The following is a 27,262-nucleotide window of genomic DNA, read 5'->3' as shown; positions in this document are numbered from 1 at the left end:
ACGTTACGATATTATGCCACCAGTAGTTTGAAAATCTGCATTTTCTTGTGTTAGTTACATCACAGGTGGGAGTGTAGACAAGCAACACTTGCAACAGTCCATTGGGTAGACTGATGTACCCAACAGACATCTAGGTGGACACGCCCACTTGTGATGACACTAAAACAGGCGGCAGGGCTAATCAAACTCAAACCTGGTGGCATAATATCACGCCTTGATTGATTATAGAAATACGTATTTTTGGATTCATTGGCATGACACATTTCCCTCCTACAAATGAATGGCACACCAGTGTGCCTCCAACCCTGTAAACCACAGTTTTAAATTAAAATAATTAAAATAGAAACACGATTTTTCACACCATGCGTAGCGTGATACAGAGGCAGGCGAAGAGAACCAGGAAAGCACAGAGCGCCTAGCGCGGAGGAAATGAGCATGGAGTCCAGAACAGACAGGAGGATCGCACCTACCTTGACACTAATGGCTGGCAGGAACATGATTCAGACCCTTCAATATGACTTCCACTCGGTTATAGTTATATGAAATTGTCCTTTGTAATGCTGTAAGTACCATGTAAAAAGGATATTGAGTCATGACTACTCGTATAAATCCAACCATGGCTCTTTCCCATACATTCTGGCTCAGGTTTAAGGTTGAACATTCCCGCAAATGGAACTCTATTCTAAAAGTTTACAACTATTAGAATAGAAGAGACCTTTTATTGTCTCCCTTGGGGGTAATATGTCCTGTGAATTTGGCCCATCTCCTGGAGCAGTGGGCAGCTGCAGTATAGACCTGCAGACCCAATGCAGGTCCACTGCCAGTGCCTTGGTCAAGGGAACAGGCAGGAGAATTAAAGGTCCCATGGCATGCTAGTTTATGGATGTTTTAATATAGATATTAGTGGGCCCCAAAGACAGTATTTGAAGACGTTTCAGCCGTGGTGCAGAATTACCACCACTCACACAGGGAGCTTTCTCAAAACGCGCCGTTTCGGTGTCTGTAGCTTTAATGCAAATGAGGAGAGAGGCGGGTCAAGGAGGAGGATGGGGGTGTGGCCCTGAGCAGCTTGCTGCCACGGTACCATGCGCTCTGTTTACAGTGGATGTATCGCAATGGCGAGGCGCACACAGCCTTTTGCCGTGTTCTGTAAATATTCTATCTAGAACACTTCGGGTGCTCCGGCGGGAGTCCTGGAGCTTTATATCTAAATATTATCATATTATACATAGTTATTTATATCAAATAATATTTATTATTACAGCCAAAAGCTGTGTGAGCCTCCAGATGATATTATGAATCTCAAACGACTGCGTTCTCCGACGTCTCTGGTTCTTCAATCTGAAGTAGACTGAACCACGACATGGAGGAGAAAGGGATTGTCGACCGCGGTTGTCTCCCGCCGGAGCCTTGCTGCCGAGGGACCACCGCCTCGGCAGCGGTCACCGTTAGGCACCACCCCCTCCTGCAGCGAGCATCGCCGAGGCGGTGGTCCCTTGGCAGCGGTCCCTCGGCAACGGGAAGCGGGGCTCAAGCGGGAGACTTTCACAGGCAACAATCCCTTTCTCCTCCATGTCGTGGTTCATGTACTTCAGGGAGTCAAAGCCAAAGTTCCTTTCCCCCAATTCTGAGATAACCCCCACTACGAGTCTCGTTGCGGAAACACCAGAGACGATAGACCGACGTGTAATGCCCCATAATACCAACAGCAGAACGGTTATCCAAATAACACTTGCGATACAGTGTGTGTACACACACACACACACACACACACACACGGCGCTCGCACGGTCGTATCTCATTGGCGGGCCAAATTCTCTGAGCTGGCAAGGCAGAGAAACGGGAGATGGCATCTCCCCTTATGACGACATACGGGGAAAATGAGCAGAATGCCTAGTGCTCGTTTTAGACCCAAGGAAATTTCTAGCTACTGGGGGAGCATAGGTAAGCTAGGGGAACTCGTATTAATGTTAGAAAACCTCAGAAAGCGAAATTTTCATGCCATGGGATCTTTAACCAAACATGCACGTCTTCTGGTGCAGGTGAAATCATGAGCAGCTGGTGGAAAGCCAAGGGGGAAAGAAGATGGGGAGAACCTTCACACACACAGAAGATCGCAGCTGAGTTTGAACCCATGAATTCTGGGAGGCCACAAACATAGAATAGACAATGCATCAGTGATTTATCAAACACACATTTGTATCCAAAGTGAAATTGTATTTTTGTTTTGATAAGGTGGCACAACAACATAGTACAAGTATTACATCCTTTGTCATTTGTTCCATTCATAAAAAGCATGAAACTCAAGCTGGGAATTTGTTGCTACCAATATGTGCATTAATGCGTATTGAGCGAGTCCTAAGTGAAACTACAAACACTACATACAGAGTATAAACATAATTTAAGACATGATTCATTCAGCTCTTTGGTTACGAGTCATTTGGTAACAAGAAGCAAATGTCATTTAAAAGGGAAACAACTTGCAGCCGTGAAGAGCTTTTCCACCCAAACTATTAGCATATACACTCCAATAGCATCTGTGGGAAAAGTAAAGTCACACTTTGATATGCATCTTGAACGAAGAACACAGCTCTACTGTGTCGTAGGGTGTACTGAATGAAGAGCCTGAGGAAGCGTCTCAGAAGTGAAGAGTGAGGATAGAATAAAAGCCTGGTGTGAACCGTAGTAGCTGATGATCGTAGGCCCCACGCAGGACTAAAGGCTGCCCAACGCACGAGTAAATTGCTGGTATTCGGAATTGCAGACGAGAAGCACTCTGCAGCAGTCCACAGGTTTGAGGAACATTCTAAAATGACATCAGAGAGTAAAAAAAAATAAAAAAAATAAAAGAAATATCGATATTGGATGAATTGAGGCACTGAAAAACAAATATACATTCCAAGCTTGGAAATATTTTAAAGTGAAGCATACCAAAAAAAAAAGAAAGCATCAATCCATTTCTTTTTTTTACAACGATGAAAAGTAAGAGCATTTTTTCATCTTCCTGAACATGGACAGCCCAAGAGGGAATCCGCCTCACACACATTGTGTTGATTACTTTGAGGGCGGGACTTTTGTTTGACAGCACGGTTTGAGAGTCCTACGGCGACGAGCTCATCTCTTTCCAGACTTCATGTAGGAGGGGATGGCCCCGCGGGCCGTGAGCCCTTCAAAGCGTTTGTATGTGTAGTTGATGAACACCCAGTCCTTGTTCTTCAGGTCCGTCTCCGTCTGGTTGGACACAACTGGAGCAGCTGGGAAGAAATACACAAGAATGATATAGGGAGTCGAGCCTGGGAAAATATACAGGTACGTGATGGATTGATGCGTTGGAGATATGTCCTCACTTGTCGGCTGGAGAATATCGGAATCGGGGAACTCGTCAAAGTTCGACGTGTCGTCGATACTTTTGATCTCGATGGGAATGGCGGCGGGTCTCTCTCTGGAAGAACAAACGGAAATCATCAATGAACAGAAATGTCACTTTCGACGCGGCAGGTCTAAAGTAAAGACCAAAGGTCCCACCTGATGTGGTCGTAATCCACCCCCTCGAAGAAGGCGTTGCTCTTGATCTCGTCCACTGTTGTGGCTCCGATCCGGTGCTCCTCTTCACAGCAGAACCTGCAGAGGCCGACATGAAGGGCGCCATATCTCGTCAGCGCTTTGCAATGCAAACACGGTTGAACGGGTCACAGCCGGATTACACTCAGGCCAAAGTCAATGTAGCTCCTCAGAGACCCGAAAGTATGGAGGAACTCATACTTTGAGTTCCTCCATATACGGTTCCTGGCCGTTTATGTACGTTTGAGGTCAGGCAGGCTATGCTGCCCCCTTGTGTACATTGGTAATGGGTCGTAGAAGTATAAACACAGGCAGCTCCGCAGAGAACCATGCCGTGTCTCTAGGCAAGCAAGCTGTATTGCAGGAGTGTATATCCCACTTAAGTGAACTGCCTGTTTAAACTCAAATTCAAACACTTTAAATTGTGTTTTTATGTGTTTTGGGCTGACAGTTCCAATAAGGAGGGTGTGGGTGTAATCCCCATGGTAACGACCCAGTGCAAATAAATCGTTTTTATAGCAAGTACGTGTTGTTGAATATGAATGTTTTAACGACCAATGTATTATGAAATGCGCCGCGCAATGCGGCATTGTGCTGGAAGTGTCTGAAAAGCTCCACCCTCTCGGTATGAGCGATCAACATTAATGCCCCGAGACGTAGCTCCACGCATCCACACAGAGCGGAGTGTTATCAAACCTTCTCTGCATTGCAGTCTGATCGCTGCGACTAACGGACACGGGATTGGACCAGGGCTGCTATTTTATACCATTTATATTATTTTACTTACGGTGACAACGCAGCATGGATTACTATGTTTAAGAATATAGACAACATACAAACACGTTTAAAGCAACAAGTGATACGATTTCTGGTTCACTGGCACATGATACAACCTGCGTGGAGACAGGGTTCAAGCCCACACTGAAGCGTACCTCAGGATGAGCTCCTTGGCCTTCTCGGAGATGGGTACTTCTGGGGGAAAGATGAGCGTCTCCTGCCAGTTCATCACCTTCCTGTACGTCTCCTGGGGGGTCTCTGAGCAGAACGGTGGGTATCCTGGGAAATCACATTAGATGCTCAGAATCCAATGAATCAAAAATGTCCTCTTTAAACTTAAACTTTAATGAAAATATTCTGGAAATATTTCAAGCTGTCGCAGAGACAGCAATGCCCACAGAAGATCTACTGAAACATTTCCTCCTTCTGTTTCCAGAGGGCATTCACCCATTTTACTGCATTGAAGTGCATTGTAATGTTGTTAATATTGAGTTACTTGCCGCAATCGCCTCAATTCATGTCATTTGTTAAAATCTTTTTGAAACTTCAGATCACCAACATCGTGTTACACACAGTTGTTACGGTTTAAGTTCCTTTGTCACATGACTGTAAATGGTCCATTTGTTGATCGGTTTATAGGTTAATTTGCAGACACAAGGACATTTGTAGACGGGGAAGACCCACTGGCTCAACTCTATAATGCAACATGTACATCTTAAAGAGGTGTTGCACAGTTACCTATCAGCATTTCATACATGATGACCCCTAGGCTCCACCAGTCACAGAGCTTGTTGTAACCGTTCTGCATGAACACCTCGGGGGCGATGTAGTCTGGGGTGCCCACCGTGGAGAAGGCCTGTTCAGGAGGATTCAGAGAAGGGCAATGGGTTAACATGATATGTTAGGAGAAAACATTGATTTTCGAGGGTTAGGAACACAGAATGAATACCATAGAAGCTTCAGTGACTATATGACATACAATATATTGCCTTTGCACCAATTTTTCAAGAATCGGATCCTCACCAGCTGTCTCCTGTTCCGCTTCCACGTCTCTGCTTTCCTCTTTGAGTTCATATTCTGAAACGCTGAATAGAGCCATGGTACATTTGAAATGAGTCTGCTCAAATAAATGCACTCCCTTCCATAAACATAGAAAATGTAAACATGATCTACATCAGGGGTCTCAAACCCTCAGGATGATATTTTGTGGCCCCCTACTTGACATCAAAGTTTAGTGTTGGTGTAGGGTGTTGGGTGACCAGATGTCCCGGTTTTGCCGTGACAGTCCCAATTTTGAGTTGCGTGTCCCTGAGTCCAGACAAAAGCCAACGGACGCTAAAATGTCCCGGATTCCACCAACCACTATGAAATGTCCCCTGTTGTCAGCGATTACATAGCCAACGTGATCTAATTATAGCCCGATCATAAACTCAGATTAGGTCAGTTGTGCTACTTTTTTTTGTGGAATACTTGATGTGGCCCAGCCTGACCCAGACTCTACCTCCAGCGGCCCCCAGGTAAGTTGAGTTTGAGACCCCTGATCTCCATGATATACATGACGGTGTCACTGACTTTGTTTACTGAGGTCGCTGGGCAGGCTGTGGTTCAGGTTCTTGTAGAACTCGGTGCGGTGGGCTCTCTTCAGCCCCGTACACAGGCCGAAGTCTGACAGCTTCACGTGACCCTGGGACCATGGCGAGGGGATCACCGTTAAACACGTTCTTTACATGCACTTATCGTCGTACAAACCCAAACGAGTCATGTTGATATTGGTTGCGAGCTCGTCGCCCGGTCCCTACCCTGGAGTCCAGCAGCAGGTTGTCGGGCTTGATGTCTCGGTGGATGAAGCTCAGCTGGTGGATGGAGTCGATGGCCAGCACGGTCTCCGCTATGTAGAACTGGGTGGCCTCCTCTGTCAGGGTGTCCTTCTTCATCAACAGCGTCATCATGTCGCCTGTGTGAAGAGGCACAAGGATGGCGCTGAGAACAGAGACGGCTGCTAGGTGGCTAAGGCCCTGACGTGAGGATTCCATCCAAATAGCCGCTGCTCACAAGACGTTTCTACACTGCCAAATATGCCCGTATTATGCACGCCTTTTTTCCGGCATGGTCCCCGAGTTAACACCGTCCAAGGTAAATTGCCTGCTTGAGCTAGCACCCCAATTTACCCTCCCGGAGATTAGATGGCTCCGCGGTTCCAGGGAGGGGGGCTTGGGTGTCGCTGCGCTGTCTCTACAACAGAGACAACGCAGCGATATCAACAGGAGTAGTTCTAGCTGGAGAGACAAGTAATTCCGCGAGCTGCTGACCAACATGGGAGAGAAGGTGATGCAGTTATATTTTAACGAAGACATGGAAAGATGGTGCGATCTACGAGAAAGACAGAGGAAGAGGAACGTTCCTTATGAGGCTTTTGTCAGAATAAAAAAAACAAGTGGTCAGCCAAATAAAGAATATGTTGGTGATTTTGCACTTGTAAATAGTTAATCGCGTTTGTAGCCTACACTCAGACGTGAACACTCATTCTTGCATTTAGGCGTCTTCATTGATAAAAAAATTAAAAACATACGGGAGTATGCTAATTATTCTAAAGAGGCCTAGTCTCCGTACGTAGCCCCGCCTTCTCCAGTAAACTAAGAAAGCTGGCGCTGTGACGAATGGTGGATTTTTCCCCCTTGGTTTCACACAGGCAAGACGGGGAAATTGCCGGGAGTGCCAAGCCGCGACCGAACCGGCAGTGTAAAAATGCCTATAGACTAACAGTTATGGGGTTTAACCAATGGAATCATTATGGACTAGACCAATTTGCAAAAGTGCATTACTCTGGAATCTTGTTTAATTTCTAAAGGGCGGTTTCAACTTGCACAGACCAAAAAGCCTTGTGACGCAATTGGATGGACCTATGACCAATCAGAGGAGAGGAACCTGTGACACATCAGTGGCAGACGTTTTTGGTTGCTTACGAGGATTCCCGCTCCTCTTTACAGTCATCGTACTAAACCCGCCCCATTTCACATAAAACTGTTGTGATTGGTCCGCTGGAAATCTATCTGAACGGGAGGGAAGCCAGACATGTAAAGACCAACAGCAGGAAGCCCTACCTCCTGGTAGGAACTCCATGATGAGGTAAAGGTTCAACTTGTCCTGGAAGCTGTAGAACATTTTGACGACCCAAAGACTGTCTGCTTCGACCAGGATGTCCCTCTCCGCTCGAATGTGTCCGATCTAAAGACAACGTCATACTCATAATTCAAATAATGTCCACACAACTCTTATAAATATAGAATACCGCACATAACATACTACAATTCAATGACCAGACCAGGCAAGTACAGCCTTTTCAAATTTTCATGATAAATAAATACCCAACCAAATAAAATACTTTGATAGAGAACGAATCTAGCACAATATTACAACATTAAATTAAATACAAGGATTATTTTCTAAGTCAGCCAGGATACGTTGGCCATATTTTGTTATATCAAGGCTGGATACAAACGAAGTACCAGCTCTTTGGTGGGAAGAATTCGGCAGCGGAAGAGATCCAGCTTTGATATTCGAAATACAGGTACCAGTAAAAGGTGCTCTTTTGCATTGGACAAGCTTTGTAAATTAATTGAGTTCTCTAGTCTTCAAATGTTAGGTAGGTCCACTTTAAGTACCTGTTCCTTTTCCAGCATATCAGCTTTCCGAAGAATCTTCATTGCATATACATGTCCTGTGTCTTTCTTCTGCACCAGACGAACCTTCAAGGAAACAGAGAGTCGTGTTAAACCAACAGACCCTCCATGAATACCAGGGTTCATTCTTGGATGAGGAAACTATGATGAAAAATGTTCAGCAAGGTCGCTTCATCATTGCATAACTCAACGGCCATGAATGACAAAAGAGAATACGTTGGAATGGAACCGCGATGGGGTTACGCAATACAATATCGTGAAGCTGTGCCTCTGTGCAACAACCTTGATTAAATGATTGGGGCTCCAAACCAGTTCCATCGACTAGTCCTAAACCCTCTTTAAACTGCACACTCTGGTGCCCATTTCTTCTAAATGGCGTTTGGTGTACAGCCCTGAATACATCGCAGTGGTCACGATGACAATGGACATCTGCAGAAGCAGTTTTAAGAAGCTGTATTAAAGCGGAACTGTCGCGACTATTTTGGTATTTCTTCATTTTTTTGAGTTTCGGGCTTGTGTTTCTCACACGGACCAGACTTTTTTTTAATATGTCTAATATTGAGCGCCCCAGCTATGGCAGTTGTGAAACGGGCTGCAATGTAACGCATGGGGAAATAGCGCCCTGTCTGCATTACATCATCTCAGAGTGCTTTGAGTTGTTATTGTATGTGTGTGAAAACATTATGGAAAGCACCCTACCAAGAAAGACATTTTTTGCTTTACCATGTTTCGCTCAAAGGGAAGACTCGCTTTGAAACCTTGTGAGAGTTTACTTTTGGCAGGATGAGAAAAGTGGAAACATGAGGGTGGGAGAGATGAGTGCCGGCAAGAGTGTGTTGTGATGTAGAACAGAGAGTGGTCAAGTGTTATCCAAAAGATTTGGGTGAAGGAGAGAGAGTTGAGATTGAGATAACAATAGGGAGATTTCCTTCAACAACGAGATTTCAGAGAGAGACTCTTCCTTGACCGAGACATGGGCAGACACAATAACAAGGAAAAAGGAAAAAAAGTCAGAATCCCCTTAAGGGATTTTTAGACATTAATAACACCTGAGCCTGTAAGTGGCCAAAACAAGCACTTTGAAAGGACGTGCAGTTTCCTCAAGGGTTACATTGCAGCCTGTTTCACAACTGCAACAACTGAGGCGCTCTCGCCTACTATTGGAAATTCGAAAGAAATGTGTCCGTATTGGTCACTTAGACCCAAAATTATGGAATATAGGATCCATGTAAACGATCCAAAAGTTATCCTCAAACAAATGTCATTGACCCAAAACAATTTAGCCTCCCTATAAAATGTTGATTTATTTGACAATGATATGTTATTGTAGTCTGTGGTGACCAAAGATAAACAGCCTCCTACCTCTCCAAAAGCCCCTCTTCCGATGACCTTCAGGGACTCAAAGTCCTCCAGGCCGAGCCGGGTGCGTTTCAGCCGAAGGAACTCGGTCTCCTTTCTGGCATGTTGAGATCTTCTGACCCGTTTCTGGTGAAGCAGAAAAAAAAAAAATCATATTAATAATACAGTATTTTTCCTCAGGAAATTGAATTGTACTATACGATGTTGTGTGGGCATGTCAAATAATAAATAAGGGGATAAAAAAATTCTGGAGCAGCTTAGAATTTAAGGTTACAGAGAAGACATTAAAGGATTTGCCTGGTTTTCCATTACCCTGTGTTAATGGTTGACAGTGTCTATGTCGAGAAGTAAATCAGCAATGATATTTGTTAAACTCCCGACCTCTTGCTGGGTACACTATTTGTTTTGTACAACACAAGTCTATGCATAAGAACTGTCCTGGTTGGTAGTTATCTCCAGTAGTGCCCACATAAGAACTGTCCTGGTCTGGTAGTTTTCTCAAGTAGTGCCCACATAAGTACTGTCGTGGTTAGGTCGTTTTCTCCAAACAAACAATTCCACAAGTTGAAAGGTTGCAATGTGTAACATTTTAGCCAGCTCGTAGCTTAAAATAACCTGGCGATATCTTTCCTGAATGCTGACCGTTAGAGATTTCATTAAAGTTATCAATAATAACTCCTCCCATAGCTGATGCATTCTACAAACAAGTAATGCTGGCCAACCAGAACCGCTCAAAGGTAGGAACCGTCTCAACATTACCAAATCACCTCCCACCCACGCAGCCGTCACAGCTGAGCTACGCTAGTTTGTGACATATGCTGTTGCTATGACAGTATTTTACAAGTATTTTTAGATTGTGAGCCAGTACTATGTGTTCAACAAGGCCAAAATACGAACTTACGTCTTCATCGGCCAATCCCTCTTGATCCATCACTTTTTCTAACTTCTGCTGTCTGAAAACAAGTCAATAGGAAATGTTGTTACTTGATTGATTACTTGTAGATAAACTGTAGCCCATTATTTACCTATGGCGGCAGCAGGTGGACAAGGAAATAAAAATGTAAAGTCAACAAAACATACTTTGGAAATTGTTCCAATGTAAAACAAGTTTGTACATTGGAGTGCGGACGCATTCAATTTTGTAGAGCAAGATAACATTTGAAATGCATTCCAAACACAACACCTTACCTCATCTCCCTTTCCTCGTGCTGTGCTATTAGGTTACTGTAGAAGTTCTCCAGGGTCACTTTGGCCATGGTCACTCTGTCTTTAGTGTGGTTACTCATGGAGGAACAGGAGCTCGGGCCCGTCATTGCCATGGTACCTGGATGGAGCCAACACAGTTTTGGTTTCAGTTTCTAAGCGGACTGAGAAACGGATAATACTGCACAGTGGTAGACTACAGTAACAGTAGGGCTGTACGCAACCCTGAACTTTCTAAGTTGACTCCCAGTTCACCGGTTCAAAAGCATAATTCAACCATTCAGGTTAAAGAGACAAATCATCCAGTCAAACAGGCCGGTCACAGGGATAAGGCAAGTTAAGGTAAGTTAAGGCGACAGGCACACTTTATCCCACCATAACAACCATACTGTATCGGAAAACAAGCATTGGATATGAGATGGATGGGCTATTGACAGCACAATAATAAAAGGAATCTAAAGCGTGGGTAAGGCCCGGTTGTTGACATATGACTTTGTTGATTTACATTGTACATTGTGTTGCCTACAGTCAAATGGACTGATTAGGCGTCCGGCTACAAAACCTAGACAAACAATTCAGAATGTGAACTCTCAAGATCAGGAGGGTCCAAAGAAGCTAGAACACGAAAAAGCTCAGAATTTTCCCAGGAAAGGTGACCCTAGTTCTGAAATGTTACATGGTATCACAGGACAGGGAGCAAGGAGGCCAAACACCACCATTATACGCATTGAAGAGAGCCCTGGAGATTAATCAGATAGCAGTGTTTCCCCTAGATGGTTTCCAGAAGCGGTATGAAGTAAGCGGGTGCTCTGTGCCACGACGAGGCATTAGTGTGCACACCGCCGTGGAACAGTGCTACCACACCAATGAGGCTAGTGCGTGTACCGACGCTGAAATGGCCTCAAACAAACACCTTGGTTGGAGCTTTTCATTTTCCTTGGCTTCTCATAAAATAGGTAACAGACACCCTATCCAGACTGCGTGTCTTCTTCCTGCACCCACCTCTTTTCTACCTACCATCTCCTCTCCTCACTCAGTTCATACCATCTCCTCTCCTCGCTCAGTTCATACCCTCTCCTCTCCTCGCTCAGTTCATACCCTCTCCAAGCTCAGTTCATACCCTCTCCTCTCCTCGCTCAGTTCCTACCCTCTCCTCTCTCAGTTCCTACCCTCTCCTCCTCTTTAGGTTCTCCCATCTCCTATCTCAAACTCTCCTATCTCACCTACACTAAGTGACTTCCTGTCTAATAAGGGAGTACTTAACAAGTACTGAATGAGGCAAACTATATTAACCTAAAATTTCATCATTAAGAGGGCATATTATGTTTTCTAAGAATATATAAAATGCTTACACACATGTTAAAATGGGAAGTAATGGGATTCATCTGTCTTGATAATGTACTGTCTGCAAGAATGCAGCCTTTCAGCAAAAACAGGAAACAAAAAACGAAGGTTCACATCATGCGTGGTAAATATAAATAAACACGCAGCCATAGCAGTAGGTTATTTTGTCATATTACTTGTTGTAAAAGTACTAGTACTGCTTATTTCGTTATATCTGTGAGGAATTATGCTACTAATATATATCCGAAAGTATATTAGTAACAGAATACTTTTGTAATTCGTTACCTCCCACTTAGTCAATATGCACCCATACCGAAGCCATTATGACGTCTTAACAGTTAAAGAAAGTTTTTTTCTAATTAATGCGGAAAAAAAAAAATCCTGTCATTGGCATTGAACAAGAACATGGTTAGATATATTTGTTTTGCAATTGTGTTTTCCACTTTACTTTGACAACTCCCTATCATGCCTTGGTTTTTGTTTACTCCATTTGGGTTGATTGAAGCAAACAAGACTGCGGTTATCATGAACTATCAGAAGAGGCATTGACAATATCCCCACTGTCGTCATATCCCCCTCCCCCGAGCAGAAAACACGGCGGTTGTCGGACTTTGAAAGCCTGGACATGTCGGCTGCCTTGAGCAGAAAAACGTTCAAGCATGTGTCGCCAACAGGGACAGTAATGTTGTCTTAACTTAAGCTAGGATGCAACGCTAAGCAGGCAACTTTCCCTCGCTCACTGCTGAGCAAAACTAAAGACAAACGCACACAGTTATTTTGTCCATTAAAGCGAGAGATAAAGACAACTATAGGGATCGTAGGATGTCTCCAACGACCCCTCCTGAACCCGGAAAGTAGGTAGAGCCTGACATTTGCATTCTACCTTCAGGTTCCCACCTGGATAACAACACGGAGCGCTGGGTCCCACACCGTGTCACACACAAAGCTGATCGTTTCTTAACACACCCAGATCATCACAACTTGTTCCTAACACGTCTATACAAACTACCATCTTAATATCAACCACAACAAACTTGTAACGTAGTCGTGAAGCCTGATCGCAGCACTTCACTTTGATCCACCAGTCCAGTGTAGCTAGTCGCATAGCAGAGCCTCTTAGCGGAGCAGCTCTCAAATAGAAGCAAACTAAAAACTTTAAACCTTTTTATCTTGTGGTGAATGTCGCAGCTTAAGCCCAACAGCTCCCACGTTAGGTGATATGTGTGTGTAGGGTTCAACGCCGTGGGAAGGTGAGATAGCAAGCGCTAACTAACGTGAGTTAGTACTAGTGAGTGCCAATCCAGCCCAGCTAATTTGTTTACAACGTCTTGAAATGTTGTCATAAAGTCTAAGTTACACTGCAACAACTCGAACAAAGGTCCCTGTACGTTACGGCCATGGTTAGATATTGTGTGGCATAGTTTTTGTTGTTGACTTACGGTCGAAGGATCGCTCGTGTCCGTCTTTACTTCCCTTACTTTGGTCCAACTGAGGATGAGGATGATGATGATGATGAGGGCGATGACGCGCAGTACGGAAGAGGAGCGCTGCCAAAACATTTTCAAAACGTCAAGAGCGCAAACGTTTTGTGTACTCCTTCTGACACCTTCGTAGTAGTCATTTTGAAACAAAAGAATAGTTTTTTTTTTTTTTTTTATTGTTTCATAACATAAGGAAGCTACCAAAAGGACCACCAATACATCTGTTATAAATACAGTACTATTAATAACTCATAGGACTCTATCACATTGGATTCTGAAAAACTTTTCGAGAAATGTACGAGATTTGACGTCTGCGGTTCGTCCGTGGATAATGTTATATAAGAACAGTTCATGTCACAGGGAGGCTGTAGGTGGCGGTAATGCGTCAAATGATGCCAAACTCAACGAGGCTGAAAAAGCAAAAGAAGAAGAAGAGATACACCAAAACAGCCATGCTCCTACTTTATTAACAAACTTGTTATATCTCATCGCATGTCAAAGTATCCAGTATTGTTTAGTCATTTTCTAATTGTTCAGGTACTAGTCTTCCTACCATTCGCTACCCTCAAATGGTTGTGTTAAGTTGAGCTCACCCATCCATTGCAGATGTGTTGACCAGGGGAAAGATGCCTCTATTAACCCTCAATGGAGTGACTATCAACTTTCCCTTCACTCCATATGAATGCCAGAATGATTACATGAGTAAAGTCATCGAATGCCTGCAACAAGTAAGTCATTGTTCAATTAGGCTACCCCCTGGACGTGTAACTTATGAATGTTAATACTAAACTAAATGGTGAAATAACTAATGGGTCAGCTTGTAAAGGAGGGAAACATGCCATCATCCTAACTTCAGAGGATGGTTTCACGAGCCTTATAACATATACTGCAATACATTCATTGTTTGATATATGTACATTTATAATACCATATTTAATATCCCTTTTCATGTAAAATAACTTCAAACTAGTCCAACACATTGTTACTGTATGCTGCAACAATTTGAATAGTTGCTTCACATTTTAACCATCATGGCACCCACTTATCTCCGTTTCATTTAGAGCGGCCTTTTTAGATGTTTAAATGTGAGTTATTAAATTATTATCTCTTCCCAAACTTACCCCATTACAAATATAAAAGTTAATACTGGCCTATATTATCAAATAACCTGTATCACCCTATTTCATGTAAATGCACGTCCATTATTTATTTTAAGTGGTTTCTGCCAAGTGCGTCAATTGGGTGTCAAATGTAACGAACCAAACCCAATATAGTTTAACCCAACCGTTTATTTGCAAAAGTCCAATTTGTGACAAGTAAATCCCGAATTCTAATTCTAATGATGTCATTACATAGAAGGTGAATGGGGTCCTGGAAAGCCCAACCGGTACAGGGAAGACCCTGTGCCTGCTCTGTGCTACGTTAGCTTGGAGGGACCACTTTAAGGACACCATCTCCGCTCGCAAGATAACAGAGAGACTGAAGGGAGCCGAGATGTTCCCTGACATGCCGGTGGCCACCTGGGGTACTGCGGCCACGGATGGAGACGGAACAAGTATTCATTTGATGTTTTTTTTGCAGTATGATGTTTGATGGATAAATCAATAAGTTGTTTTGCTGTCACATACATTGTAAATCTGTTAACGATGCAAATTGTCTCTTGTTTTAACATCACTTAATGTTTATGTTATTGTGGCATCCAGCCTACTACACGGATATTCCAAAAATCATATATGCATCCCGGACACATTCGCAGCTCTCCCAGGTGATCAGTGAGTTGAAAAACACTGCCTACAGGTGAATAACCTCCTCTCTGAAACGTTACGTCATTTCAATTGTCCATGGGGTGTTGTGCACCTCGGTTCATGAATGTACACGGTCATAAGTGATCATTATACTCGTGTTTTGTTGGGCCAGACCAAAGATGTGTGTGCTTGGATCCAGAGACCAGATGTGCATCCACCCAGAGGTGATGCGTCAGGAGAGCAATCACATGAAGGTACAGCTAGGATTGGTTGACGTCGGTCACTATTTATTTTTGCCTCACCTGAATCCTGCAATTAACTAACACAACGCATAGTGTTTGTGGGCCGGATCCTTATCAGGGATCCAGCAGGGCTACGTGGGATTCTACAAAGGCCGTCTACTGCACAGTGTTGCTTTGAAACCTTTAAAGACACTTGTGTTACAGTTTAGTACTGCTCACTGAGTTTGTGTTTGCGAATTGCGCTTTTATAGATCCCCCCCCCCCCTCTAGCGACATGATTGGTCGATACAAATATGAAGCAAATTCAAATGTTCTGTTAACCCACATTCAAGCATGAGATTTGAAAGTGATTTGAACTCGGGATGCTCTGAATTACATTGTACGTTCTCTTGAATTACCAGGTGTCATTGAGCTGAATCTCAGATGTAGAATCTGAAAACAATGGAATTATTTTTGACGCATTGTGTTTTTTCCAGGTTCATATGTGCAAAGCAAAGGTTGCTGCAAGGTCCTGTGCATTCTTCAACAATCTTGAAGGTAATTTTTACTTAGATTTAACTGTTATCAATGTACACAGGGTGTCCGCGGAGGTCTTAAAAGTCTTAAAAAGTCTTAAATTCATTTTTCTAAATTTAAGGCCTTAAAAAGTCTTAAATTCGTCAAAAATGTCATATGCTGGGCTTAAATTTATAACTCGGAGGTCTTAAATTTGTCGGGGCAGGGTTATTTAATTTTTTATTTTTCTCGCGGGACTTTTCGGGAAGGAGATGTACGAGGGGCTACTTTCTTGCTAGCTGCATATAAACGGATGTCTGCGTGCTTGCTAGCTAGTCTGCAACAATGGGTAAATGCAAGTTCAACGTCAGTTGGCTGGAAGACGTCCGTTTCCGAGGTTGGCTAGCGTCCGTTGCCAACCCAGAACAGGCCAGATGCATTCCGTGGAAAAGTAGCCTACATTCAAGCTCGGCACCATGGGGATTAAGGCTGTCGTCAGCCATATGCAGAGCCAAAAACATAAAACCTCTGCCAGGAGCCAAACACAGACCCCAGCCATTTCTACGTTTTGCATCTCTGCCCCGGTGCCACCGCCGCAGACGGTCCGTGCTGCTAGCACTGACCTGAGGGTAGCATTTGGTGTGACACCAACACTGAAAGCGAGGTGTTGTGGATTCTAAACACAGTGGTCAAGCACCAGTCCTACAACTCGAATGAGGGGATAGGAGATCTCTTCGGTTTGATGTTCCCTGACTCTCAAATCGCGAGCACCTTTACTGCTGGAAGGGACAAAACGGCGTATATAACTCGCGGACCAGCGCCTTTCATCCGAAACGAGTGAATCTGCAGCGTCAACAAGGCTGATTTTATTTTGATATTTGAGACGTTGAACCACGCCACTAAAAGCAAGCAACTTGACGTGCACGTCCGATATTGGGTCGGAGATCGAGTACATTCCCGGTACTTGGGCTCGCAATTCATGGGGCCCCGCATATATGGGGGTAAAAGGGATGATGATACATAATATTTTTTAGACAATATGCAGAATCTTTTCACTTACGAATTAACACGGTCGAGCCAGGTTTTCCCAAGAAAGCCTGGGTATGTTCAACGAGGTTCGTGGAATACCCCCCAGGTCTTACTGAAGGCATTTATTTAATGGTGAAAATATTATTAATCAGTGGCGTAAATATCGACGGTGCAACCGGTGCAGCTGCCCGGGGGCCCAGACACTGTCACCCCCCTCTCAACAACTTACAACTTGGGTGCACCATAAATACGTGCTGGTGCACCCAAATTAAAAATTTTGGCGCACCAGTGCACCCAAGCAAAGAGTTAGTCTGGAGCCCTGGAGTATCACTTTATGTTCAATAAACAGACAGATAGTAAACTTGAATGAGTCTCATTGAGTGACACACATGCTATGCTTGGGTTGTAATACAGCGGGATCCCCCCCACCATCGCGGGTTTAAGGTCTTAAATTTCATTCGAGGTGGTATTAAAAAGGTCTTAAAAAGTCTTAAATTTGACTTGCTGAAACCTGCAGATACCCTGGTACAGCATGGATATCCCTTTCCCACAAGTGTGTACTTCTTATAATTTGAATCCTGCCAAACATGAATGAAAAGTGGTAATAAGCTAATTCATTATAATTAATTATACTTATATTTATACATTTTTACATTATACTAAACTTGCACCTTTTTTAAACGTGTTTACAAAGTGCAATTAAAAAAGAGGAACCAATATTAATGACACAATAGGGCTTGGGAAGACAGACACTTGAAATGGCCTCACAGATTTAGAGTACCTATCCAATCGACCAATCCAAGATTGAATCTGAGGCCTGTCCTAATAGTATATGTGTATATATATATATATATATATATATATATATATATATATTTTTTTATGCTAACATTTTTTTTAAATAAAAAGCTATACAATCTATAGGACGAATGAGCTGTAATGATGGTCTGTGTAGCTCAGATATGAGCAATAACCCGTGGTTAATTTTCATTCCATGCACCTTCCTCACCAGAGAAAGGCACCGATAAAGATCTGGTTAATTCCATCATGGACGTGGAGGACTTGGTGAAAGCTGGGAACAAGCACAGGTTTGATTGAATGTGTTTTCTTTATCATATTTCATTTATATCATGACATGGTTTGCATTGTTTTGAATAAAATACGCATGTATTTCTAAGATTTTTTTTATCTGGGGTTTAGTAGGATAGTATTAGCAATGATTAACAACGTTCCCAATCAGCATTAACCTATGATTACTCTTTTAGGGTTTGTCCGTATTATTTATCGCGTACCCTGAAGACGCAGGCAGAGATCATATTTATGCCGTACAACTACCTCCTCGATCCAAAGGTGAGTACAATTTTTGATTTCACTATTTAATGATGCTCCTCTCCTCATGCCGGGGAAAACTGTTCCTTAATGCCTCCTTCCTCTTGTTGACTAGAGCCGGAGAGCACAGAATCTGGACCTGAAGGGGGCAGTGATAATCTTTGACGAGGCACACAATGTGGTAGGCAGCCAACGTCCCTCATATCTTTCACAGTCGTTTGGTAATGGCTGAAAAATAAATGAATTTCATTCACACACATATTGACAATCCATACGGACACGCTGACCTTCGTACTCCTGTTTAGTTTAGTTTATTAAAGATCCCCATTAGTCTACACACCATAGTGGAGACTATTCTTCCTGGGGTCCAGGCAAAAGACATTACAATACAGATTAAAAAAAAAAAAGAAAAAAAAAGTGCAGTACAGTATGATCATTGTTGGTGACCAAAACACAGACTTAGTAATCAACATTTACATTACATGTAAATAATGCAAAAAACAAATAACAGAGAATTAAAAACAAATTATCTTTTGTCAGTCCAAAAATACCTTAAATAATAACCTAATCTACTCTAATTTCCTTTCTGATTATTGCTGCCTTAAGTTTCCTTTTGAATTTACCTTTATTCCTGGTTAGAGTCAAATATGAGGGGAGCAGATTCCAGTATGCAATGGCTCTGTACATTACTGTTTTTTTGAGTGCATTGGTTTTGGGTAGAGGACAAGTAAAGTGACCACTTAGTTTATGGCGGTATGCTGGAGCATCTTCAGAGTGTTCCCATGTATCCATCCCAGCCTGTGTTCCCTGTGCAGGAGAAGATCTGTGAGGAGTCCACCTCCTTTGACCTGACCCCCTACGACCTGACGTCCGCGATTGAGGTGGTAAACAGCGTCTTGCAGGAGCAGGCCGAGGGCGCAACCAGCGCGGAGCCCATCGCCGACAACTTTGCCTCGGGGTCTACGAACTCTGGTGAGAACTCTTTTGTTTCAACAGATACCTTCACGCACTGCAGGTCCCTCTCCACACTCCTATGGTGAATAGATGGAAATGTGTTGTTGTTTTTTGTTTCAGATTTAAATTTGAACATCGCTGCAATTGCCAAGATCAAACGTAAGCATATTTTGTATAAAGAAACAACTTTTAAATAATCTACTCCTTAACTTTTTTTTTTTTTACAGATGATATAATGAGCCTCTCAGGAACCCTCTTCGAAACTATTCCTTATTGTTTTTACAGAAATGCTTCTGGATTTAGAAGCCGTCATTGATTCCTATGAAGTTTCCAGTGAGAAGGGCTTGACTAAACCTGGAAGGTAGACAATCGTACAACCTAGCGTTGTACCATATTGCAGCCTCACCCCCTGGGTCAGATAAAAAATGGTTTGGATTAGATGGTGTCACATTATAAATTGCTTTGATTCACAGCTTCATTTTTGAGTTATTCAAGAAGGCCAACTTGACATTTGAAACCAAGAGTGCCATGTGTGATGCTCTGGAGCAGATCACAAGCTATGTTACAGGAAGTAAGCAGATTTCAACATCATCCTAACACTGTTTTCATGGAAGAGTTGATATTGTGTTCCTAAAAAGCATATTTTCAAGATGATTAATGTTATGTTATTTCAAATTTGCCTTGTCATCTCTTCCGTATTATGATGCGAGCCAAGAAAATTTCATAAAGACAACAAATTGATCTAATAATGATTGATTTTTCTCCTCAGAAACGGGAATATTCATGAACACGGCTGGGTTACAGAAGCTCTCTGAGATCTTTCAGGTGAGGGTTAAATCAAAAGCTAGCTTTGCTGAAAAACTTCTTATTGGATATGTTATCGAAGACTGAACAAACAATTTAAATGTAGTTTGGTACAGTGTTGAACTTCCCATGTGTAAAAACATTTACTACTAATTGGATGAAAAGCCGGAAGACACTCTCCTCCCTCTAGTATAGACTTCCCTTGTTTCAAAATGCCCAATAAAACAAGTAACGAGTACACTTTTATGCTGTGATGTGATGCTCTACCCTAGCTGGTGTTTTCTGGTGAGCCAAAAGAAGGGAACCCAGAAAAAGAAATGCAGGCTAATACTGCTCAGTTCAAAGTGAGTATTAAACAAGCATACACTACGTCTTGATTTGTATTATCATTTGGAAACTAAAACACTTAAACACACAATTGTTCAATAGGTTCATATCCATAAGGATAACAGCTTTAACAAGAAGCCACAGAAGGTAGACGTATGGGCATCATCGTCAACAAAAAAACAAGGTACCTGCACAGCACGTAGAAAGACATCTGGAAGAGTTTCAGAGTAATCCCGGTGAAATCTGTTTGTTTGTGTTCCATTTCCCCACTTTACCCACTGCATTAATAAGTATAGTAACAAATACAGCACATACTAGATACGTATATTGGTATATGTGACATTTATAAACGTAAAAAGAGAAAGAATCTATTTTTTTAATTTTAGGGATTCCTAATATTAATGTCATTCAATAATGTCCCTAAATGTATCGACTTGATACCAGTCGATACTGGTATCAATATAAGTTTATTTAATTAGACCCATATTAATCATATGTAGCATAAGGGTTAGGTATCTTTAATAAAGAATAAAGTGAATTGAATTGAATATCGGTCACTATATCTTTTAAACTGTTTAAAAGCAAATGTGTGTTCTCTTAAATCTTTGAGCTCCCACAACTTTGTGTTTGCAATACATTTCTACCAGATACTACACGTTGATCGTCTTTATGAATGGTTGTACCTCATTGGTTGATTTCCTTATGTTTTATCCAATCCTGTAGGCAACATCTTGAGCTACTGGTGTTTCTCTCCTGGCTTCAGCATGCAGGACCTCAAGCGTCAAGGCGTGCGCAGCATAATCCTGACCAGTGGCACCTTGTCGCCCCTTCAGTCTTTCACAGCGGAGATGCAAATGTAGGTCTGTCTGTCGTGATCCCTGGCCTTAGCCAGGGATCGAGAGATAGTGCAGACACAAAGTAACAAGTCCAAACTGAATCAAGCATGCACTCACGTATTTTATGTTTTAGCTCTAAAAGAATTACAGAGGTCCAGCCTCGATGACCTGACTCATAGCTGGCCAGGGGCATGTGCTTGCGTCCAGGATGAATTGTAGCCACCCTGTATTGTGACACCCCTTGTGAATGTCTCCCCTCTGGCCTCCGTGTCGCCAGTCCCTTCCCCGTAGCGCTGGAGAACACTCATGTGATCCAGCGAGACCAGATCTTCGTTGGCGTCGTGGACCAAGGACCGGACGGCGTGCAGCTCAGTTCCACTTACGACCGCAGGTACGCAGTCCCAGCGATACACAGCGGATCAGTGAACACTTGACTTGCTTTTGCTGAACAGGTGTTTTTGTGTGTGTCTGTGTGCCTCTAAGGTTTGTACCTGAAAACATGGCCTCCTTGGGAAACACAGTTGGTAAGCACAACAGAAGCCAATCATTTCAGAAGCTATAGGCATGCAAGCATTTCTCTCAAGATGTTTAATAAAATGTTGTCCCATTCCGACTCAAATATTTGTATCAATATATTTCAGCCAACTTTGGCCGTGTGGTTCCCCATGGACTTCTGGTGTTCTTCCCCTCATATCCGGTGATGGACAAGACTCTGGAGTTCTGGAGGGTGAGCTGAATCCTAGTCGGTTGAACAGAAACCCTGGGCGTTATGATGGGACCTGAGGGAATCAGGCCATTGAGTATCAACTCTGAAGCAACTTGAGTTCTCATGGACATTATATCGCTTTGAATCTCGAATATGTCTGATGTCATTTGTGTTTATCTCTCTAGGCAAATGGACATGCAGGTCGCATTGAAAACATGAAACCAATGTTTGTTGAACCTAAGGGGAAGAGCAATTTCAGTGAAGTAGGTGAAGTTTTATCTACCATTATTGGTTGTTGACATGGTGCCCTTGGCATAAATGTGTATTGTGTTTGCACTGTTGATATTATTGCACATCATTTTGGGATTGAACTAATGAATACAATGCTCTCTTTTTTTAGGTTATCGAGGGTTATTACAACCAAGTTAACGATGCAACATCAAAGGGAGGCAGCTTTTTTGCTGTGTGTCGTGGAAAGGTGATTTCATGATCCAACTAGAACTCTGTTACAGCTGTTACAGGTTAACATTTAAACTCCAAAAGCACACAACTTTGTTCAGTAGCTATTTCTTCTACCGTTTTTCTACATCACAATGAATACCAAAATTGTTCTGTCCCATTTTTTACCATTAATGAATACGCATATGGCCATAATGTTGAATGTACATTTCTTACATTTGTTCCATTGTTCCATCCAGGCCAGCGAAGGGCTGGACTTTTCTGACAACTATGGCCGAGCAGTCATCATCACTGGCCTCCCATTCCCGCCTAAGATGGACCCACGGGTCATGCTCAAGATGCAGTTCCTGGATGAGACCAGCAGGAAGAAGATTCCTGGAGTCAAGGTACGATGACGGCATTAATCATCATAATATTGGGATTTATAGAGTGATTTTGACAAACTGAAAGCGATCAACGATCATCACAATCAGCTCAAAGCAACAACTAGATCCAAATAACGAAGGTCGAAGAGGTTCAGTCCATGCTCTGGGGGATTTTAGGGACTTCGGATGGTTGGTCAGTGCCCTGGGTGTGTTCTGTGCTGTCCTCCTCAGTGCCTGTCCGGCTCAGACTGGTACAGGCAGCAGGCGTCTCGGGCCGTCAACCAGGCCATCGGACGTGTCATCAGGCACAAGGAGGACTACGGCGCCATATTCCTTTGTGACCGAAGGTTAGCTGCTTTGAGGAGATTATCGTAATTAATTGTTGTGTCAGGAGCTTGAAATAAGTGATATTTAATTTTGGTGGGATCACTTGGATCATCCATCTAAAATCTGTTTCCTGCAGATGCCTTGACAAGCAAGATGAAATTCAATTTTTGTATTTATTAACTCTTTGGATTTTGGCGGGATATATGCATGTGATGTTGATGTTTACTCTCATCCACATAACTGTTTATGATTTTAAAACCAACCAAAAGATTCATATTGACTGGATTTCCACTGGAAATCCATAGATTCCCCCTAATTTTACTTTTGCTTTTATATATGCCCATGACATCTGGCAATGGGATCCAAACCGCATAGTATTTTAGGATAGATAAGCAAATAATGAATAATTTGGATGAATTAAAAGAGGAATTGATCACTTTTATTTCTTTTATTGTTTTGAATTAATTGAATGCCTATTTAAATATGTCATGTTTTCTTAAGAAAAATACCGTTCCCCACATTTCTCTGTGCCTCCAGGTTTAAAAACGCAGATGTCCAAGCCCAGCTGCCCAAATGGTTGAGGCCTTACATACGCAGATATGACAACTTCGGCAACATGGTCCGTGATGTCGCTCAGTTCTTCAGAGTGGCCCAAAAAATGGTATGGTCAGAGATGCAACGCAGACCAAAGTCTATTTGAATACTTCGGTGATAAATGAATCCTACAAACCGCATGTTTTGTTATTGTGTGTTCCAGAGGCCTCTGGTTCCTAAGGCAGCCGGCGGCAGGGATTCCTCAAGCGGCCCAGGCGCTCTGTGTTCCAGCTCCACCGGCTGCTCGGGAGGTCAAAGCACTAGTGTTCAGGCTCCCCTCGCGGCCCAGAAGGCCAAGCTACTGGATTCCCACGTTCCTAGTCTCAAAAGGAGGAAATTGAGTGAGTATCACAGCGAATTCATGATAGTTAAAATGCGTCAAGTATTTTGACCCAAAATGACAGTACGTCTTACACCTCTGTTATAAATTCACATAAATGAAGGGTAGGGAAAGTGAGTATTCAACGTGTCTTTTGGCCTTCTTGTCCGTCAGATGAGCACCCGGGAGGCGATGGGATGGCCCGGCTGTCTATTCAGTACAGCACCGAGATGCCAAGCAGCCAGAGACCTGGGACATTGATGGACGCCCTGGCTCACAGTGACAGGCAGCATGGGGGAGAGGGAGGGGGAAACTCGGGGGCAGAGATGGTAGGATTCCATATAAAATGAATATTTAGTAAAAATGTGTAAGAAAAAATCTGATATAGTGTTTGATCCAATGTCTTTTATTGTGGTTTTTATGCACTATTTCTCTGTTGCAATTCATCTTAAAAATGTACGTCCTTTTTTTTATAATTATAACTGAACAATGAAGACATTGCATTGAGTTGATTATTGATTGTAGTTTGTGTTGATGTCCTCTTCTACTGTGTACCTGCTGTAGGCCAGCGGTTTGTCCACACGGTCTCTTCAACATGACAAAGACATGGATGATAAATCTCGGGGAGGGAAACGGAAAATCAAACTGGTCCAGGAACAGGTAGGAAATACATGCCAAAATAACCAATAACCGCATAAACGTATTACCATTACTTAGAATAGCACGAATACCGGTAGTTAGAATAGTAGAATAGTTAAATCACTTAATCTTTTAATTTTTTTATGATTTAATAATTTTCATCCATCATTTCATCAAAGCAGTTTACTTTATAGCTCAAAGAAGGTCACGTATACCGATTCAATTAATTACTCTTTGCATCCAACCCTCCATATCGTTGCGATCGACACACACTGACACCAAAACACCAAATCTCTCTTTCCAGAAAAAGAGCGTTCCGCCGGGCGCGTCGGAGGAGAACACGCACAGTAAGGCCCGGCGCTTCCTGACGGAGATGAGGAAGTCTCTGAGCCAGATGAACTACCAGAAGGTCATGGACGCGCTGCAGGCCTACAAAAGGCTGGACGACCTCGGCGTACTGCAGGCAGAGGCCGCTGTCCTCCTGGTCGACGCCAACACCCACGTCCTCTACCGTGGCAAGTTCACCTCTTTGTTTTGTGTGTGTGTGTGTGTGTGTGTGTGTGTGTGTGTGTGTGTGTGTGTGTGTGTGTGTGTGTGTGTGTGTGTGTGTGTGTGTGTGTGTGTGTGTGTGTGTGTGTGTGTGTGTGTGTGTGTGCGCACACATCAGAAGCGAGTCATGTCAGAAGATGTAGACATGCAAGTACTTCTTTCATCATATTTTATCTCATATTGTCCCTGTTCAGACTCAAATGTTTGTATTAATATCTTCAACTAACGTGTGGTTCCCCATGGGCTTTTCTTATGAAAATACCACTCTCTGTCAGCATACAGCTTATTTTTCTATAAAATGCATAGAAAACAATCTGAAAAATCAAACAATAATCCTTGTCCAAGTTACTCATAATCTTTAGTCCTGTATATTTATAAATGGCTAATAACCCGCTGTCAAATGTTGCAGGACTTTACAAATTCCTTCGACCGCACCATAAGAAGTTATTTAATGAGAAATGCCAGGAGCTGACGGGTCAAGGCTGTGGATACAAAGAAGAGGACTCGCTCTCCAAGGAGGAGAAGGAGGCTCTAGTTCTGCAACAGACCGGTAAAGTCCTCAAATATGTATCACAGAGCACTTCCTCTATAGGTTGAGAATTAACAAAATATAAAAAAAAAAAAAGATCTTGTGGAAGAGTAGTTTGGCTTGTCCATTTTTCATTTGGTGGAAATGCCCATGTAGAATTTCCAATGTGTTAGCCTTGTATTTTCTGATCCACGGACCAGATTTCATGACGCGACTACATAGCACCGCCACTGATTGCACTCAGCCCATCCACCAGTCTGACTAACGACGCATCGACCATGTTGGTCCATTTCGAGCCCCTCTGGGCTGACAAGCGCTAGGGGGGACAATGGGTTGCAATTAAATGACATTGTAAATTGGAAAGGTCTTTCATCAGTGTAATGTGCCAATAACCATCATTATGCGTTTTTTTTAAGCAAACAAGGGGCGACCCGGTGTTAGCTCCCACTCTGGCCCTCCTGGCAATCAGCTGAACACCAGTCTGCAGCTCAACAAGGGAGGCCAGCATCTCGGCGTCCACACCTCAAGTGGGCATTTGCATAGACCAGGCCAGACGGGTAGATTACAATTAGTGCACACTTCCTCCTCAAGGGTCACAGCATGCCGGACACACAGACTGGGGATGAGCACATTGCAACCAATTACAGCAAATTAATCATCATGTTTTCCTGTAGCCATTTTCCGTTCTGATTGCGTCGGCTGTAAACGCGCATTCTGTGACGTCTTTCACAAGGTGACGGAAAGGGTCCAAGGGAGAGCTTTCTGGCAGCCGTGAAGGAAACCTTCGGAGCGGAGATGTCCAACCAGCTTCTTCTGGCCATGCGGCGTTACGAGAAAGACGACGACTATGAGAGCCTGATCACCATCGTAGTGGGCCTCCTGACGCAGAAGGATGACAACCTGGTTCTTCTAGAGGGTAAGGCTGTGTGATGAACGTATCGCTTTGAGCTGAGATTCGCCATGTCAGTCGCTCGAGAAAAGAAATAAAATAGTTTATCTTGTCTCCTCATACACTTTGGGTTTAAAAAAAGGGAACATGAAAATGAACCTGTGTATTACCATGTCAAATGTGTATTTTGTGTATTAGTCATTGGGTGGTTTGTTTTGTTTTGATTTCTTATTTTTTCTGCTTTCAGGTTTTGAAAAGTTTGTTCATCCCCACCATAAGAAGCAGTTTAAAGAGATGCTGGGGGATTTGAAAGGATAACCCGGCCGAAACAGCCAGCGGAGAGGCTAGGGTGGCACCCTCGGCCAAGTCTGGACCAAGTGAACTATACTGATGTTTGGCTCATCAATAATGAACTCTGGAATAGGTGAACTATTTTACTGTTTTTACAATCAAAAGGATGCCACGGTAAAAAATGAGAAAGTAAATGTGTATTGAAATCCAGACCGCAGATTCCTCCATTCACAATTACTGTAATGTATGTCCTATGTGTATATGTACTGTCTCGGTACTGTAAAACATGCATTCCATCATAATATTGCCTTGCTCACAAAATACTACAAAAAAGGGTTTTGAAATATATTGTGTATAGAAATGTAATTGATTAATCGTTGAAAATAAATATTTTTACACCCATGTTTCATTTAATCATTTGCATATGAA

General features: G+C 42.9%; 2 protein-coding genes across 2 annotated transcripts; one reads left to right on the top strand and one right to left on the bottom strand.

The window, feature by feature from the left end:
* Nucleotides 1-2,034: 2,034 nt before the first annotated feature.
* stk38a (serine/threonine kinase 38a) lies at nt 2,035-13,756 on the bottom strand. Its single transcript, XM_056595714.1, has 14 exons — nt 13,364-13,756; nt 10,566-10,701; nt 10,279-10,330; nt 9,381-9,503; nt 8,001-8,084; nt 7,440-7,563; nt 6,138-6,292; nt 5,911-6,022; nt 5,362-5,423; nt 5,077-5,194; nt 4,494-4,617; nt 3,526-3,621; nt 3,348-3,442; nt 2,035-3,254 (listed from the first exon to the last, which is right to left on the bottom strand). The coding sequence occupies exons 2-14, from the start codon at nt 10,694-10,696 to the stop codon at nt 3,115-3,117; spliced, it is 1,416 nt and encodes a 471-aa protein (XP_056451689.1). The 5' UTR covers nt 10,697-10,701; nt 13,364-13,756; the 3' UTR covers nt 2,035-3,114.
* On the top strand, nt 13,485-27,253 carry rtel1 (regulator of telomere elongation helicase 1). The gene is made up of 32 exons (XM_056595712.1): nt 13,485-14,133; nt 14,762-14,960; nt 15,109-15,202; nt 15,323-15,404; nt 15,869-15,929; nt 17,929-18,004; nt 18,182-18,266; nt 18,361-18,426; nt 19,061-19,217; nt 19,320-19,358; nt 19,485-19,560; nt 19,673-19,770; nt 19,969-20,024; nt 20,276-20,347; nt 20,433-20,514; nt 21,054-21,186; nt 21,444-21,557; nt 21,650-21,690; nt 21,808-21,893; nt 22,058-22,135; nt 22,273-22,350; nt 22,571-22,717; nt 22,928-23,043; nt 23,561-23,684; nt 23,781-23,958; nt 24,111-24,265; nt 24,501-24,596; nt 24,880-25,090; nt 25,534-25,674; nt 26,070-26,210; nt 26,387-26,569; nt 26,790-27,253. Exons 1-32 carry the CDS (start codon nt 14,032-14,034, stop codon nt 26,858-26,860), a joined length of 3,438 nt encoding a protein of 1,145 aa, XP_056451687.1. The 5' UTR covers nt 13,485-14,031; the 3' UTR covers nt 26,861-27,253.
* Nucleotides 27,254-27,262: the final 9 nt, after the last annotated feature.

This window comes from Gadus chalcogrammus, chromosome 7 (assembly GCF_026213295.1).
Source record: "Gadus chalcogrammus isolate NIFS_2021 chromosome 7, NIFS_Gcha_1.0, whole genome shotgun sequence".
Taxonomy (NCBI): Eukaryota; Metazoa; Chordata; class Actinopteri; order Gadiformes; family Gadidae; genus Gadus; species Gadus chalcogrammus.
The sequence above is the reverse complement of the archived record's forward strand: the minus strand, read 5'-3'. Positions and strand labels throughout refer to the sequence as shown.

Coding starts and splice junctions, on each gene's coding strand:
- stk38a (XM_056595714.1), bottom strand. CDS start 10,696: ATGGCAATGACGGGCCCGAGCTCCTGTTCCTCCATGAGTAACCACACT. Junction 8,085..9,380: donor GAAGAGGGGCTTTTGGAGAG/GTAGGAGGCTGT, acceptor GTTTCCTTGAAG/GTTCGTCTGGTGCAGAAGAA. Junction 3,443..3,525: donor GTGGATTACGACCACATCAG/GTGGGACCTTTG, acceptor TTGTTCTTCCAG/AGAGAGACCCGCCGCCATTC.
- rtel1 (XM_056595712.1), top strand. CDS start 14,032: ATGCCTCTATTAACCCTCAATGGAGTGACTATCAACTTTCCCTTCACT. Junction 18,427..19,060: donor TTGACGAGGCACACAATGTG/GTAGGCAGCCAA, acceptor TTCCCTGTGCAG/GAGAAGATCTGTGAGGAGTC. Junction 26,211..26,386: donor GCATAGACCAGGCCAGACGG/GTAGATTACAAT, acceptor GTCTTTCACAAG/GTGACGGAAAGGGTCCAAGG.